Source organism: Castor canadensis, chromosome 12 (genome assembly GCF_047511655.1).
Source record: "Castor canadensis chromosome 12, mCasCan1.hap1v2, whole genome shotgun sequence".
Taxonomy (NCBI): domain Eukaryota; kingdom Metazoa; phylum Chordata; class Mammalia; order Rodentia; family Castoridae; genus Castor; species Castor canadensis.
In genome coordinates, this window is record NC_133397.1 from 31463826 (window position 1) to 31479542 (window position 15717).

At 35.1% G+C, this 15717-nt stretch overlaps 1 protein-coding gene and 1 pseudogene across 2 annotated transcripts in view; one reads left to right on the forward strand and one right to left on the reverse strand.

Moving 5' to 3' along the window:
* Strn (striatin) overlaps positions 1–15717 on the reverse strand; it is a 103127-nt gene that overhangs the window by 59905 nt on the left and 27505 nt on the right. For both annotated transcript variants that reach the window (XM_074049506.1, XM_074049507.1), the window contains exon 2: positions 2629–2732. In XM_074049506.1, the coding sequence (XP_073905607.1) occupies positions 2629–2732 (104 nt within the window). The remainder of the gene's footprint in view (positions 1–2628; positions 2733–15717) is intronic.
* LOC109690656 (peptidyl-prolyl cis-trans isomerase A pseudogene) lies at positions 5009–9677 on the forward strand (annotated as a pseudogene).

A 15717-nucleotide genomic window follows, 5' to 3' on the forward strand; every position in this document is an offset into this window, starting at 1 on the left:
AAATGTTTTTCTTTCCAACTCCCCAATACAGCTTTCAATCAACTTTTTAAGGAATGAGAAGAAATACCTATTTGTCACCCAGAGGTGAAATCTCTTATGCCATTTAAAGACCTTATATGGAGGTGAATTCAAGTTCTAATAAAATTTTATCTATCTCTGACTATTCGTAAGTATAATATTTTATGGTAGTTTCACAAATAGCTTGTATGTCAACTTCCAAAAAAAACAAGAAAAATTCAGGAGGCTGAGGCAGGAGGATTGTGAGTTCAAGGCCAGCCTGGGCTCCATAACAAGACCCTATCTCCATAATCTCTAAAGAAGAAGAGAGAAGAAAGAAAGGCAGAAGAAGGAAGAAGGAAGAAGAAAGGAAGAAAGAAGAAGAAAAGACAGAAAGAAAGAAAGAAAGAAAGAAAGGGAGGAGGAGGAGGGGGAGGAAGAGGAGGAGAAGAAGAAAAGAAGGAAGAAGAAGAAAGAAGAAAAAGAGGAGGAGGAGGAGAAGAAAGAAGAAAGGAAGAAGAAGGAGAAGGAGGAAGAGGGAGGAAGAGGGAGGAGGAGGGGGGGAGGAGGAGGAGGAGGAAGAAGAAGAAGAATCAATTGTCAAAAACAAAGCAAAGGTAGCAAAACAGAGAACTCCAATATCAACTACCAAATGCTCAGATTTCTGAAAACAATGCTTTGCCTCAGGTTGCCAACCAAAAAATTTCAAAGACCATCCATTAAAGTAAATAAACTTAATGCATATGATAATTTCCAAAACTCTCATTCATAACCTATTTTCCTTTACTTGTGAGCCAAATGTAATAGCTGATAGCAAAGGAACAAAATACTCCCCCAAAAAATGTATAAAAAGATTCTCAATGGTCCCAGCTAATACATCAGATGTGGTTTCACTGCTTCCTTACATTCTTTGGATATGGTTATGATGTTTGTAGGCCTGGAGGTGAACTAGTGCTAGACTGAGGAGCCTTATTTTTATTATGGCAGCTTGCTATTGTTGTAGCATGGTGGTTGGGTTGAACACAATCAAAGTACAGTAGTAATTGCTCTCCCCTCCTTCATGAGTGAGCAGGTGATTAAATATTAACATCAGCATCCTTGAACATACCAAAATGAGCAGTGTTTTGCTACTGCTGCTGTCTGAAATGATGCTATATTTTGATTGTGGTCTGAAGCTTTGAAGCGCTTTTTAGCATCTTTCTTCCACAGAGCTCTCACCATTCAAACATGACAGATTTGGTAAAATTACTAGTTAGGTTGAGTCATGCTTGCCTTTATTGGTCATTTTTATATGAATCCAATAACTATGGCTTTTTGGGGGGAGGAATTCCTTGGTTTTTGTTTTTAAGGTTTTTTTAGGTGATGTTCATGAAGAGAGTAGTTAGAACTGTTCTGCTAATGAAAGACAACTGTACCTAAGAAAGTACATTTCTTTAAAGAGCTATGTCATGCCATCCTTCAGGCTCTCTGCTAGAAAAGTAGAATCATGTCTCATACAATGTCTTTTTAACTGCATCCTCTACTATTAAATAGATGTAGGCCAGTGCTGTATCATACCTCTGTAAGTATAAAATATCTTCTATCTGCTTTATGATATGTAGACAAGACTGTGCTTTATCAGAGCTGTTTTTAATCATGATCCTCTAGAATGTTTTTTTCCAGGTGAGGGTTGAGAAGTTAATAAAAAAAATGATACCATTTATAATAACAGAACTTTGCTATTTCCCAGGTTTTTTTTTTTACTTTTTCTTTCATTTTTTTTTTTAATGGACTGTGGTGAATGTCTCTATAAAATTTTGTTGAGATGACTATAGAACCTGGAAAAGCTGTTGCTGCTATTGGTGCATACATAACATACTGCTATTAGTGGTCTTTTTATATAAATATAAACATATATATAGTATAATTTGAAGATTTTGGAATCTTTAAGCTGTGCTTTCAAGTTTGGAGAAAAAAAGTATCCCAGTTTACTGTGTTGAGTTGGTATTATACAGAAATTAATAGCTATATTGGTCTAGAAAACTAATTCTTTAAACTTAATTTTTTTCCCATTTGTACAGGGGTAACACTGTATTAAATATGTAAGGTCTTATCTACTAATAAAGTATTCTCTACATAATGAAAACAAAGATTCTCAGCATAGTCTGCTAGAGTAATTTTTTCCTAAGATACTACATCAAACTGAATATTAGATGACAGAAAAAGAGAGAAGCATTATACACACTTCCTTTACAATTCAAAAACCACTTCTAGCCTTATAAAGAAATGTATATTGATAGTTTAGGAAGGACATAAGTTTCTTAAGAAAAGACTGAGTAAGAAAAAATGTGGCTAAAGGTGCTGGCAGAGTGGCTCAAGTGGTAGAGCGCCTGCCTAGCAAGTGTGAGGCCCTGAGTTCAAATCCCAGTACTACCAAAAAAAGTGGCTTAAGTGTTTTAAATCATATAACCAGTTTATTGAACAGTATAAACTACACATAGTAAAATTAACATATTACAACCATACATAAAATGGTTATTACTGATACTTTTCAATTCAAGAGCATACACTATTAAAATACAAATTTATTTTAGGAATGGTGGAAAAATTTAGATATTTAAGAGAATATGACCTTCCATTTTACTGAATTACCTTTCCTGTTTAAGAGCATATTCCAACATTTTGATCCTCCTCACAAGATCCTTCTTCAAATTTTCTTGACCTTTCCTTTCCCCCTGAAGGAAGGCAATCTGAGCCTGTGTAAGGGAGAGAAAGAAAAAACTCAGTTTAGATCAAATACATTTCTAAAAAATTGGTTGGGGAAAGAGCCTTTGGAATATAGGACAATTAGGCACAACATTTTCTTCTCCTATCTCTCATAAAGTATGTAGAAATACAGAAAAGTAGTAACTACAAGGGGTAGAGATCTAATTATAAGTGCAGTTTACTTCAGACTAGGGATGTTAACTCTATTTCTTCTTAGAGCCTATAAAACAACCAATATAACCACAAACATAGAAGATTATATACGGTAGTTTGCTCAAGTGTTTGTCTTGTCGGCCTTTGAAAAAAGTTTCTTTTTTATGAAGAGTGAAGAGGGTTGTATAAAATCAGGAGAATTCTTATGATCTTCTAAATTAAGAGTTTCAGAGTTTCAATATTTATATATACATATATAATTCCTTGTTTTGAGTGACTATATCCTAGACTTCCCCCACAAACAATAAATAGCTCCTCTTTAAGGAAATGTAATATGCAAGGGAAAATAAAGTGAAAGTTGGAAAAAGGAAAAATCAAAGGCAATGGATTTCTGCTCATTCTTGCCCCTACCCCAAGAATTACTAAAACTCTGCTTTTTAGTGAGGCAAACTATAAATAACTGATATTCAGTAAGAAAAAAAGGCTGAAAAAGAGCTGCTCTCTAGAATGATTAAAAGACATTCAGGATTGAAATAATACCTTCCATTTAAGGAAGTGAAACTATGTTGCAAATATTAATCCATCATACCTACAGAAGTCAGGTAGGAGCTCTATTGAAGGCCTGGGGGATAGCTTTCAATTTTACTTTCTTACATACTCCTCTACCCCTAATTTCTATATTAACCCACTAAGACAGATAATAATGTTATTTGTATATCCATAATGCTTTTCATTTTTAAGTAAGCAAGACTTTACTGCATCTCTAAGGAATGATGAGGATTATCCAAATAGGGGTTGGAGAGTAAACCATTAAACATAATTCTACTTAATTTGAGTAAGATTGAGGTGTACTTATTCAGTACTATTAACCTTTAAGATAAAGATACTGTACTGTATTTATTTTCATTTCAGTGACCTCTTAAAATATGACTTCCAATTAATGGGATATTTATCTTACTTAAATAATTAAAAGTAGATGGAAAACAACTTAATTACACATACAGAGAAGGTACCAAGTATCCAAATTATCTATTCATGCTGCAATGATCATAAAATGTTTTGAAATTATATATTCTGCAATGAGATTATTATTTTACTTAAGTAAAATAATGATACATGCATTTAATGCTGATAAAATGAAAGTCTTAGCAAAAGAAAATGACAGTCCAACTCATTTGGCAAAGCAATTCTTTGGCATAGAATTTATACATTCTTTAAAATGGCTTTAATAAAAGCAATAATCCAATCTGTGTTGTGGTGGTATAAATCAGTTTAACTTTATAGTGGACAATATTTATTAAGTCTTTAAATTTGTATACTCTTAAACAAGCAATTTTAGAATGTTTTCCTTCAAATATATTCCAAATTTGGCAATATATATTGTAGTCTGAATTAGATTATTTAATTGAAAAGGCAAGGTCAGAATTGGAAGCAGAAGGGAAGAAAAGACAGGAGTGGGAAAATATTAAAAGGAAGAAAATAGAAGAAAGTAGAAAACATCCATCTCAAGTAATACTATGCAGTTGTTACAAAGAAAATAGCTCTAAATATACTGACATAGAATTATATCCCAGATAGAGTAAATGGAAAAAAGCAACACAAAACAACGTGTGTAGTTTGCAGCCATTTGGTTTTCTAAAAAGAAAAAAATGTAAATATGTCAATATGACTCTATGTAGATCTTATCTCCAGAATAATTCACACACGTGTAGTAACTATAAATGTTTCCACAGGTAATGGGGTGACTAAGAAACTGGAGCTAATCCTACCCTTAATAGCACCTGTCCCCTCTACTTTTGAAGGTTGAACCACTGGCATGTTACTATGCTTGAGTATTTTAATTGAAAAGTTTGAGAAATGGATGACAAAAGTCATCCATCACATCCAGGCCCACAAGTCATCAAATTGTGAACAGACAGTTTTGATGTTCCAGTCTAAACTCATTATTTTTAGAGAGGAATAAAATGAAGCACCAAGAGATTAAGTCGTTTGTATTCTAAATAGAGACAGCATTCTCACAAATGAACTAAAGTAACAGTCAAGATCATGAATGCACTACTACTTGAGAAGCTCAAAGTGCACAGTTGAGGTAGGGGCTATCAGAAATGAGGATATGACAGAAAATGCAACAGCTGAAGAAGCCTTAAAATTCCTCCCTACACACCGCCACAACAGAATTTCTTCTGAAATGAGAGCTTTCCAGTTCGAGAGCAAATATATTCCTGCTCTCCAAACTTACCAGTTGTATGGAGATGAGGATTTTAACTATTTACTTTACTATTTTATAGGGATACTTCTCTGCATACCATTAACTTAAATTTTGACTACTTTTTGTTTGTTGGTTTTAGAAATCTTCCCTCTTCCTGCACTAATGTCACCTCAATACTCTTAACAGTAATTCTCCTGAACTTTACAGAGTCACAGAAATAAAAGTGAGATGGACATGCAATCGATATCTTAAGAAAAAAAAATCAGGAAAACTAGAGAAATTCAACCTCATCAAATAAATAAGGTGTAAAAATATCTCTTAAGTGTTACAAATGTTTTTAAAACCACAAGTCAGCATACTGCCATTCATCTGCACGAGTAAATCTAATGATAATGGCACCTATTTTTAAAAGAAAACTTTGGAATCATCTTTAAAGAACAAAATGTGAAATTTCCATGATGCTTTATAAATTTTTTACATAGCATATCTAAGAGTAGATCTTCCAATTCCTATTCACTTGAAACAAAAGAAGATAGAAACAGTATTAGGTGGGTATTTTAACATTTAGTCTCCAAGGTAAATTTATTTTTATATTGTATTTAATGTCAAAAGGATGTATTCAGGTTGAGCATCTCTAATCCAAAACTTTGAAATCCAAAACACTCTGAAATCTGAAACTTTTTGAGCACCATGGTGCACTCACAGATCTTAGATGTTCAGACAAGTGATGCTCAACCAGTGAAATACAATACACAAATACTCCAAAATCCTCCCCCCCAAACTCTGAACTTTTTAATACTTTTAGTACCAAGCATTTCAGATAAAGGATTCTCAGCTCGTATAAGAAATCTATATCTTCTATATCTAAGAAGTTTATCTGCCTGCATGGTATGTAATAAATATTAAAATACTTGGAAGGAGTCAATTAACTGAATCCATTTTAAACTACCTGTACTCTAAAATTAAAAAGGGTTAGATTTCAAAATTGAAACCACTGAAAGGAAAAATACACAAAATGTCAGTTGAATTAGATACTTTTCAATTGTTTCTGGTCATCTACTACAGAGGAAAAGGCCATTTACTTTTTTTTTTTTTTGGTGGTACTAGGGTTTGAACTCAGGGTTTCACACTTGTTAGACAAGCACTCTACCACTTGAGTCACCCCTCCAGCCCTTTTTTATGTTGGGTATTTTTGAGATAGGGTCTCACAAACTATTTGCTCAATCCTCCTGATCTCTGCCTCCTGAGTAACTAGGATTACAGGCGAGAGCCACTGGTGCCCAGCGGGCATTCACTTTTATAAAAGTTTGAAATAAAATATTAGAAATTTTGACTAATTTAACCCTATCATATTTCAATTGAAACAGAAATTCACAAAAAAATACTTGAAAAGTCAGTAATAAGGCTTAAGTTAATACTATACAATAAAGTTTCAATAATATGCCTTATATCTTAATGTCTTGTTATAAACTACACCTACTTCCTCTGTAAAGCTTTGGATTATTTATCATCTTCAGTCTAGGTTGTAGTTGGTTTTCTCTAGCACACAATCATGCCTGTAGCCCTCTCTTTTAAAATAGAGTCATGGCTTGTTGACATCTAGAGGACTTGTTAAAACAGATTACTTGGAATCGCTCCCACTTTCTAATTCAGAAAGTTTGGAGTGTGGCCTGAGAATCTACATTTCTAGCAAGAACCCAGATAATGCTGATACTGCTTGCTGATGAGACACATTTGGAAAACCAGACTTACATATCTGTGACACAGTTAGAAAGCCAAAAATAAAGCAAATAGGCCCCGAAGCAAATAACAGAACTGTCCCAGAATTCCAGTTCTTTACTACACACAAGTATGGAGTCTTATACAAGCCCACAACCTGACAGATTAGTACATACTAGCCTTTTGAATTTCTTCCAAATTCCTTACTTATGACTGTATTTTTAGCAGTCTCCTGATAAATAAATAAAATCCACCAACATGTTTTGGTTCAATCATGTGTTTGGGAATACCTACTACCTGCCACAGTTTAAATTGCTGGAAAGGACAGGAGAGGAAAGACAAATAATACCAAGTTCCTCCTGGGCATGGTGGCTCACACCTATAATCCCAGCACTTGGGAGGCTCAGGCAGGAGGATCACAAGTTCAAGTCACATTGGCCTACATGAGACTATGTTTCAAAAATACAAAAACACCAGAAAACCTCAACAACAAAAACTAAGTTCCTATTTACAATGCACTTCTAATCTAGTTAGGGTGTAAGACACATTCCTATCCACAAGAAAACTAAGACAAGGTAGTACAGCCTTATAAAAAATGAGGGTTCAAGCAAGACACACACATACATACTATGTTAGCTCAGCAGCTGCTGAGAAAGAAAGCAAAGTTCACAATCCAGTGAGTGATATATAAATTGCATAAAACATACAAATGCCAATAGCATAGGGTATATGCACCCCAGAAATAGAAACAGAGTTACAGGTAAAAGCAGTAAAATTATAAAAATAAACAAAATATGCTAGGATGTCTATTTAACGCTGGAGACACATATAGAATTGATGTTCGACTCAAAAATTGATTTTGTAATCTGGTATTTATTCTACAGCAAGTTTTTTTTCTTTTTTGGTGGTACCAAGGTTTGAACTCAGGGCCTCTCGCTTGCTAGGCAGGCACTCTACTACTTGAGCCATGCCTTCAACACTAGTTTACTTTTTTTTAAATGAGTTAAGTTTCTGAAATTTTTCTCATAAAAAATTCTGTACTTTATTCATTTATCTATCACTTCCTCTAAAAAAAATAAGGAAAATTTTTAGACAACACATTACCTCTGAAATGCCATTTAGAAAATACTGGTGCATGTTTTCACAAAGCAATCTCTGCATCTCTAGACTTTCCAATACAGGAAACCCTCAACTGCCCAACTCTAATTTAAAGCACTAAATCTCAGATCATCATCTTATGAAGCATATAAACAATCATACATCAGATTTCTTAGGATGTCACAAAGGTTCCCTCAGGCTCTCAACCAGTCAGTTCCCGCAGCACATCCTCTCTCAAATTGACAAATGTTCCTGTGTTTGTGCAAGGGGCTGGAAAGAAAGTTCAGTTACAAAATATGTGTATGCCAATAGCCAAGTTATGGAAACAGCCAAGATACCCCACCACTGACGAATGGATTAAGAAAATGTGGTATCTATACACAATGGAATTTTATGCAGCCATGAAGAAGAACGAAATGTTATCATTCGCTGGAAAATGGATAGAATTGGAGAACATCATTCTGAGTGAGGTTAGCCTGGCCCAAAAGACCAAAAATCCTATGTTCTCCCTCATATGTGGACATTAGATCAAGGGCAAACACAAGGGGATTGGACTTTGAGCACATGGTAAAAGCGAGAGCACACAAGGGAGGGGTGAGGATAGGTAAGACACCTAAAAAATTAGTTAGCATTTGTTGCCCTTAACGCAGAGAAACTAAAGCAGATACCTTAAAAGCAACTGAGGCCAATAGGAAAAGGGACCAGGAACTAGAGAAAAGGTTAGATCAAAAAGAATTAACCTAGAAGGTAACACACACGCACAGGAAATTAATGTGAGTCAACTCCCTGTATAGCTATCCTTATCTCAACCAGCAAAAACACTTGTTCCTTCCTATTATTGCTTATATTCTCTCTTCAACAAAATTAGAGATAAAGGCAAAATAGTTTCTGCTGGGTATTGAGGGAGTGTGGTGGAGAGGAAGGGCGTGGAGTGGGTGGTAAGGGAGGGGGTGGGGGCAGGGGGGAGAAATGAACCAAGCCTTGTATGCACATATGAATAATAAAACAATAAAAAAAATGTGTATGCAAACTGTGCAGATGCCACTGTACTCAGGAGCCACCTGCTGTCAACCATGGTCAACCCCACTATGTTCTTCTGACATAGCTGTTGATGGTGAATCCATGAGCCATCCCTCCTTCAGGCATGTTGAAACTAGCCACACAGCAGTCCTATTCTGACCAAGGCGGATTACCAATACTGTGTGCAGATGAAGTTCTAAAGACAGCCAGAAAACTTTCATCCTTCGAGCACTGGAGAGAAAGATTTGGTTATAAGGGCTCCTGTTTCACGGAATTATTCCAGGATAGGTGGTGACTTCACACATCATAATGGCACTGGTGGCAAGACTGTCTATGGGGAGAAATTTGATGATGAGAACCTCATACTGAAGCACACAACTCCTGGCATCTTGTCCATGGCAAATGCTGGACAAAACACAAAGGGGTCTCAATTTTTCATCTGTATATCCAGGACTGAGGGTTGTATGGTAAGCATGTGGTCTTTTGAAAAAAGAAAGATGGAATGAACATGGGGGAAGCCATGAAGGGGTCTGCATCCAAGAATGGCAAAATTAGCAGGATCACCATTGCTGCCTGTGGACAACTCTTAATACATTTGATCTATGTTTATCATAACCACTGGATCATTCCTGCTGTAGCTCAGGAAAGTACTCTTCTACACATCTGCTCACAGTATCCTATAATCTTTGTGCTCTCACAGTAGTTCTTTGGGTTCCATATTTTCTTTATTCCCCTTCAAGACTAGCCAGAATACAAAGTTTATAATTATGAGCAAAAATTTTAAAAATATAGATATATGTGTATACACAAACACATACACACACTTATGGAAGGATAAAAGAATAACACAGCAATTGAGGAAGTAATTCTTCAGAATATATACATTATAATAGACTACAACATTCAAAAGTTTGATATTTATAGTTATCACCGTTTGCTGTTGTTTGGCTGGATTTTTGAGATAGGATTTCTCTACGTAGTGCAAGATGGCCTTGAACTTGCAATTCTCTTGCCTTAGCTCCCAAAGTGCTGGGATTATAAGAGTAAACAACCATGCCCAATGTTAACACTATTTTGAAAGCCATGCAAACAAACTTTATTAACGCAATGGAGAGGCTAAGACCTAATCAAAAGACTAAAAATGCATGAATTAGGTAACACCATGCCTTTGTATCTCAAAGTTCAAAGACAATTTTTTCAACTAAAATTTTTATTTAAAAAAAAAAAACCTGAGTTTCCTTATGAAAACATTTCTCACCTCACCACCAAAGAAAGTCAAACTGCTGGCAATGGTATTGAAAGAAGGAAAAATGTAAGAACTAAGAAAATGACATCTTTTAACCGGGGGGGTGGGGGGGAAGGAACACAGAATGTCAAATTTGGTAGCAATGAATGTGAGTGCACATGTTCTGTGTACACCCCTCCCCCAAATCATTAAACCTGATTCCTGATTCAGAAAGTGCCCCAATCTAAACAAAAAGAATTATTCAACATTCACTAAAGTTGAAGAGTATCAACTTGTAGAAGAAGAGTATATATAAGAAATATATGGCTCTCCATGGAAATGTAATTCAAAAGAAGGATCCACTAACAAAGATCTCTGAATTTTAAAATTTAGGATTTGCAAAGGTCTCAGAAAATACCTCTTGCAAATGACAAGTCTTCTTTAGTGTACAATTTTTCTTATGGTTAGAAAACTCCAAAGAAGTTCCAAACATGTTTTTAAACAATGAAATTACCTTTTGATAGGTTAAAAAAAAATCTCTAAAGAAATATTCTCCACAGACTAACTTTTCATATTTAAAGCATTCATTCTCTATGCATAAAGTATGAACCTATAATCTAAGGTGATATACAGAGAGATCCCAAAACTCTTCCCAATGGAGTAGGTTTTATCACAACCTGTTCCCAGCACCTGTTTCTAGCTGTCTTCCACATTCAAGCTCCAACTGAAGCAATCAGTCTTCAGATGCAGCCTGAATTTTTACCAGTCCATGCCTGGGCCTTTGCTCTGCTCTTTTCCCACTTACCTCCCCAAACACCCTTTCATTTTCAGGTTGTACCAATCAATGTCCAAGTAGAGGCATACTCAGCTCACAGTAATCTCTTCTCTGAAACCCAAGAACACATTATTTTCTATCTGAAAACAAAACAAAAAATCTACTATACTTTATTGTTTTGCTACTTTATGGAACTTATATTAATTTCAGTCAAAAGACAAAAAAGTAAGTACTTTGGAGTACTTAATATGTATTAGGCACTCTGCTAAATGCTACATAATTAATCTCACGTAACTGGGACAACTCCATAGTTATTTTCTTTATGTAATTTAATTTTCCAAGCGTTATGGTTTATCTCATCTCCAAACAGATTGACTAAGTGCCTACTAAGTACTTCCTACCTGATTTGTATTAAGGATATGGAAACAGAATCTTTACTTGGGGCATGCCTCAAGTGGTAGAGTACTTGTCTAGGAAGCACAAAGCCCTGAGTTCAAACTCCAGTCCTGCCAAAACAAAAACAGAATCTTTGAATTGTATGTTCTAAATTATAAATCTGTTGAAGACAATAGCTATAAAACAGTCTAAACTATTCTATCCAAAAGTATAATCTTGCTATAATTAGCCAATAGTATTTTGTTTAGAAGTTAAAATATCAATTATATTAAAATTAAATTATACTAAAACTAAGACAAGAATATCCAAATCAAAAGTATAAAAAATAATTACCATAAGCTAGAAAGTTCTTTTTTTCCTTAGAGCTTTAAGAATTTTTGAAATTCTGTTATAAAGTAACTGCTATGTCAGATACATCAAAATTTTGCAATATATTGAATAGGACTTAATAGAAACTACGCATATGGGAGTGATTAATATAATAAAAGCTTTAATATGAAGTCAACAGAAAATTATATTTGAGAAAAAGGGAAGGTGCTGATACAGAGGAGCAAATGTTCTCCACTTCTAAATTATAGGAAAAATAACCAATTATCAAGTTATCTAACATTTGATTATTTTTGTTTGATGTTACCAGCCCTAGAAATTCAGATTATAGGCTTTCTTCTTGCTTTCTGTAATACACCAGCTATAACAAGCTACTTTTGATTTTATAAGCAAATTTTCAATGTGTTTTAAATTTTTCCTGAAATAATGTGTTCTTACATATTTAGGTTTAGAACATAGTTTACAATCGCAGGATTTTCCAGGTCAACATACCAAAATACTCTGATCAAGACAGCAGAACTCAGAACAAGTTGGGGAAGAGAAAAATAAGTTTGGTTAAGAAGGAAAAAAAGGGGGTGAGTTATGGCTCAAGTCACAGAACACCTGACTAAACAAGTGCAAGGACCTGAGTTCAAACTCCATTACTGGAGAGGAAAAAAAAATTTGCTGAATAGAAATGACAATATTCATTTGTAAATAAGTTTATATATATACCCTGAAAAGACAGTTCAGGAAAGAAACAGGCTACGACCAGACTGGTTACAAAATATTCACTCCTTTTTTTTTTTTTTTTTTTTGGCAGTCCTGGGGTTTGACTACTGGTAGCAGGCAAGCGGTCTACCACTTGAGTCACACCCCTAGTCCTTTTTGGTTTCCTTGTTTTTCAAATAGGGTCTTGCTTTTATGCCTGGCCTGCCTGGACCACAATCCTGCTATTTATGCTTTCTGCCTGGATGGAATAGCAGGCAACCACCACCATGCCCAGCTTTTTCAGTTGAGATGGAGTCTGGCTGGCCTTGAACACAATACTCCAATCTCCTCCTCCCAAGTAACTGGAATGTAGCCATTGCACCTGGTTAAAACATTCACTCTTGATAGCAGGAACAGGAATAAAGTCTTTTAAAGATTAGTCTTTTAAAAGATTAATTTCCAAAGGAAAGAAAACAACTGTTATCACTCAAAGGAACATATTTTGTATAATCAAATCTAAAAATTAAGGAAAGCAGATTGCAAGAAATCTTTTCAAAGGTAGCACAGATAGATACAGATAGGCCTAGTTTGAATTTCAACCTCTTCTGGTATTTCCAATTTGCATTTATTTTCATAAGTAAAAGTAGCCTCTAATCTTTCTTCCAGTGTTATCAAATTTCAAAGTTATTAAATTATTGTGTTTTAAATCTACTTTTAATGTTATAGAACATATAATTAGTGGGTATATTTTTTAATTGGGTATCAAAATTATTGTCTGGCCTTTATGGACTTTTATTGATAATTTTTATGATTTTTTCATACAATCATCCTTTATCCCTTGCTTATCAAGTACAGTGGACTTGATAAATGTTTGCTGTCTCAAATATCTTTGCACATCTATTAAACTATATTTGTTCTTACAATTAACATTTGAACAATGCTTTATTTTTCTAAAAGAAAACCAATAGCACAAATGCTCATTTATTTTCTAAGTGTGTCTTTTAAGTTTTTTTTTTTTTTAAATAATACAAAATAGCATAGGGGTACATAGTACTATAATTCTTTTTCCAAAGCCATTCGGGGATCTCCTTTTGTTTTTGCAGACCAAATACCTAATATTTCATGCCCCATATCTTATACCAGCTTTGCTAATTAGAAGCAATGATAATACCTAGCTTTTCCACTGTGACTTACAAAGCACTTTCATATATCATTCTTATTAGTATTATAAATCTTCTTAGTGCTTCACTGTAGTAATGAGGTAGGAATCAAATAGATTCCAAAAAAGGTATTCAACAAAGCTCAACAAGTAACAATTTAAAGCTTATTTTGCCACTTAATAATGACAAATTATTTAACCTTGCTGAACTTTTCTTATTAGTAAATACACAAAGATCCTCAAACTCACAATGTAACAAAGATCAAACTACACAGTGTATACAAAAGGGCGTAGCACATAATGCACTAAAAGCATCAGTTCATGTCCTAAAGACTTGGGACATAATCCTGAAAAGACACAAACTGGAATACTATAACCCCAAATGTTGAAATTCTGAAAGATAAAACCCCAAAAATATAATTCTAAAAAAAACAAAAACAAAACCAGCTTAAAATTCTTAGCAAAATATGTAAATGAGTATCACTATAATTGGTAATTCAGTTTATTCAGCTTTATAATGTCAGTCATCTGAAATGTCAAGATGGACAATCTAAATCTTTTGATTAAATCAATGAAAAACCACCAGAAGTCACTATGAGAGTTGAAATCATGATAAAATTTACCTTTCACAAATGCAGATGTACAAAAAGGACATCTTTTCATTTACTGAAGAAGTTTAAACTTTTCTGTCTGTTTTTTTAAAGACACAGCCCAGCCTGACAAAGCCCAGACCAGTCCAGCTTACAACACATGATCCTTCTGCCTTACCCTCCTGAGTTCTGGGATAACAGGTTTGTGACATCACATCCACCTGAGTTTCAACATTTTTATATATACACACAATGTTTACAAAGTCAACTTGTGATAACAAACTTGCTTGGAATCAAATCTGAAAAAAAAAGGCATAAAACAAATTAGAACTCTCTAAAAGTCATTATGTAATTTATATGTCTAGTATTAGAAATGATGAAAGATGAAATACATAGCACAGCAAGTTGTAAAAAGAAAAAACAACTAGAGCTGAGCACCAGCGGCTCATGTCTGTGATTACGGCTACTTGGGAGGTCTGGAAGATTGGGGTTTGAGGCCAGCCCAGGCAAACAGTTCTTGAGATCCCATTTCCAAAATAAGCAAGGCAAAATGGGCTGGAGGTGTGGCTCGAGCAGTACTGTGCCTGTTTTGTAAGCACCAAGTCCTGAGTTCAAACCCCAGTCCCACCAAAAAATAAGTAATAATGCTGACAAAAAAGAAAAAAAAAAAAAAAGAATGCATCTCAACTCAAATATGTCTTGACTTGGATCAGATCTAATATATCTGTTTCTGTGAAGGTAAGAACCATCCTCCCTGCCTCTGTTTGGTTTGAGGACATGCCCTTTGGCTCTGCTGCAAAAGTTTTTCTACTGTTTGGGATCTGACTGCTTTCTTTTTCTTACCCAGTGTTATCTTCAGGTGGTTTAGAGGTTTCTTCCAGGTGATGTTTCTGCCATTCCTACTGGGTTACTAAGTGCCAGCTTCTTCTTTTACCTACCAGATGCTCACTTAGATCTCTGGAGTGTTCTTTCTGACCTTGAAGTTTTATTTTCCCATTACACACCCCTTTCTTTCTCTCTCTGCTCCATTGCTCCAATCTTTGGATGGGACTGGGCTTCTCTCTTTTAGACCACAGCCTCAGAGAAAAGCTTATTCCAAGTGTGGTCTGCTCCTGTTTTTAAGGCATTTCCTTTGTGACTGGCCTACTGCCCAATCTTTTCAAAGGCTCCCCTTTGTGCTGTCTCAGACACAATTAAGATGGAAACCACCATGCATTAAGAGACTATTATAGATAAAGCAGGGTTGTTCCTTGAGACAAGGAAACACAGAAGCTGGAAGGAAAAGAGGTGCCAATGGGAAGAAATGAGAAAGTGTGCATGACACCAATTTCCTGGTTACTAGAAGAATGCATCGAAAGTGACCCCAAAGGTTTACCTAGCTCATAGATCAGAAGGATACTCCTCCCTCGACCTAGACTCAAGATTGTGACCTAGGCTCAAGGTTTTTATCACTTTGGGGACAGGAAGGGGCGGGGGAGGGAGAAGGGGGGCAGGCTGCCTGGATGACAACGGCTCTCTTCCTTTCTTCCAGTAGGAGGAACATGTCTTTTATTACTGCAGACTAACCCCTGGGTTAGTAATGTGGCATGGCTGACTTACAACAGACTATCAGAT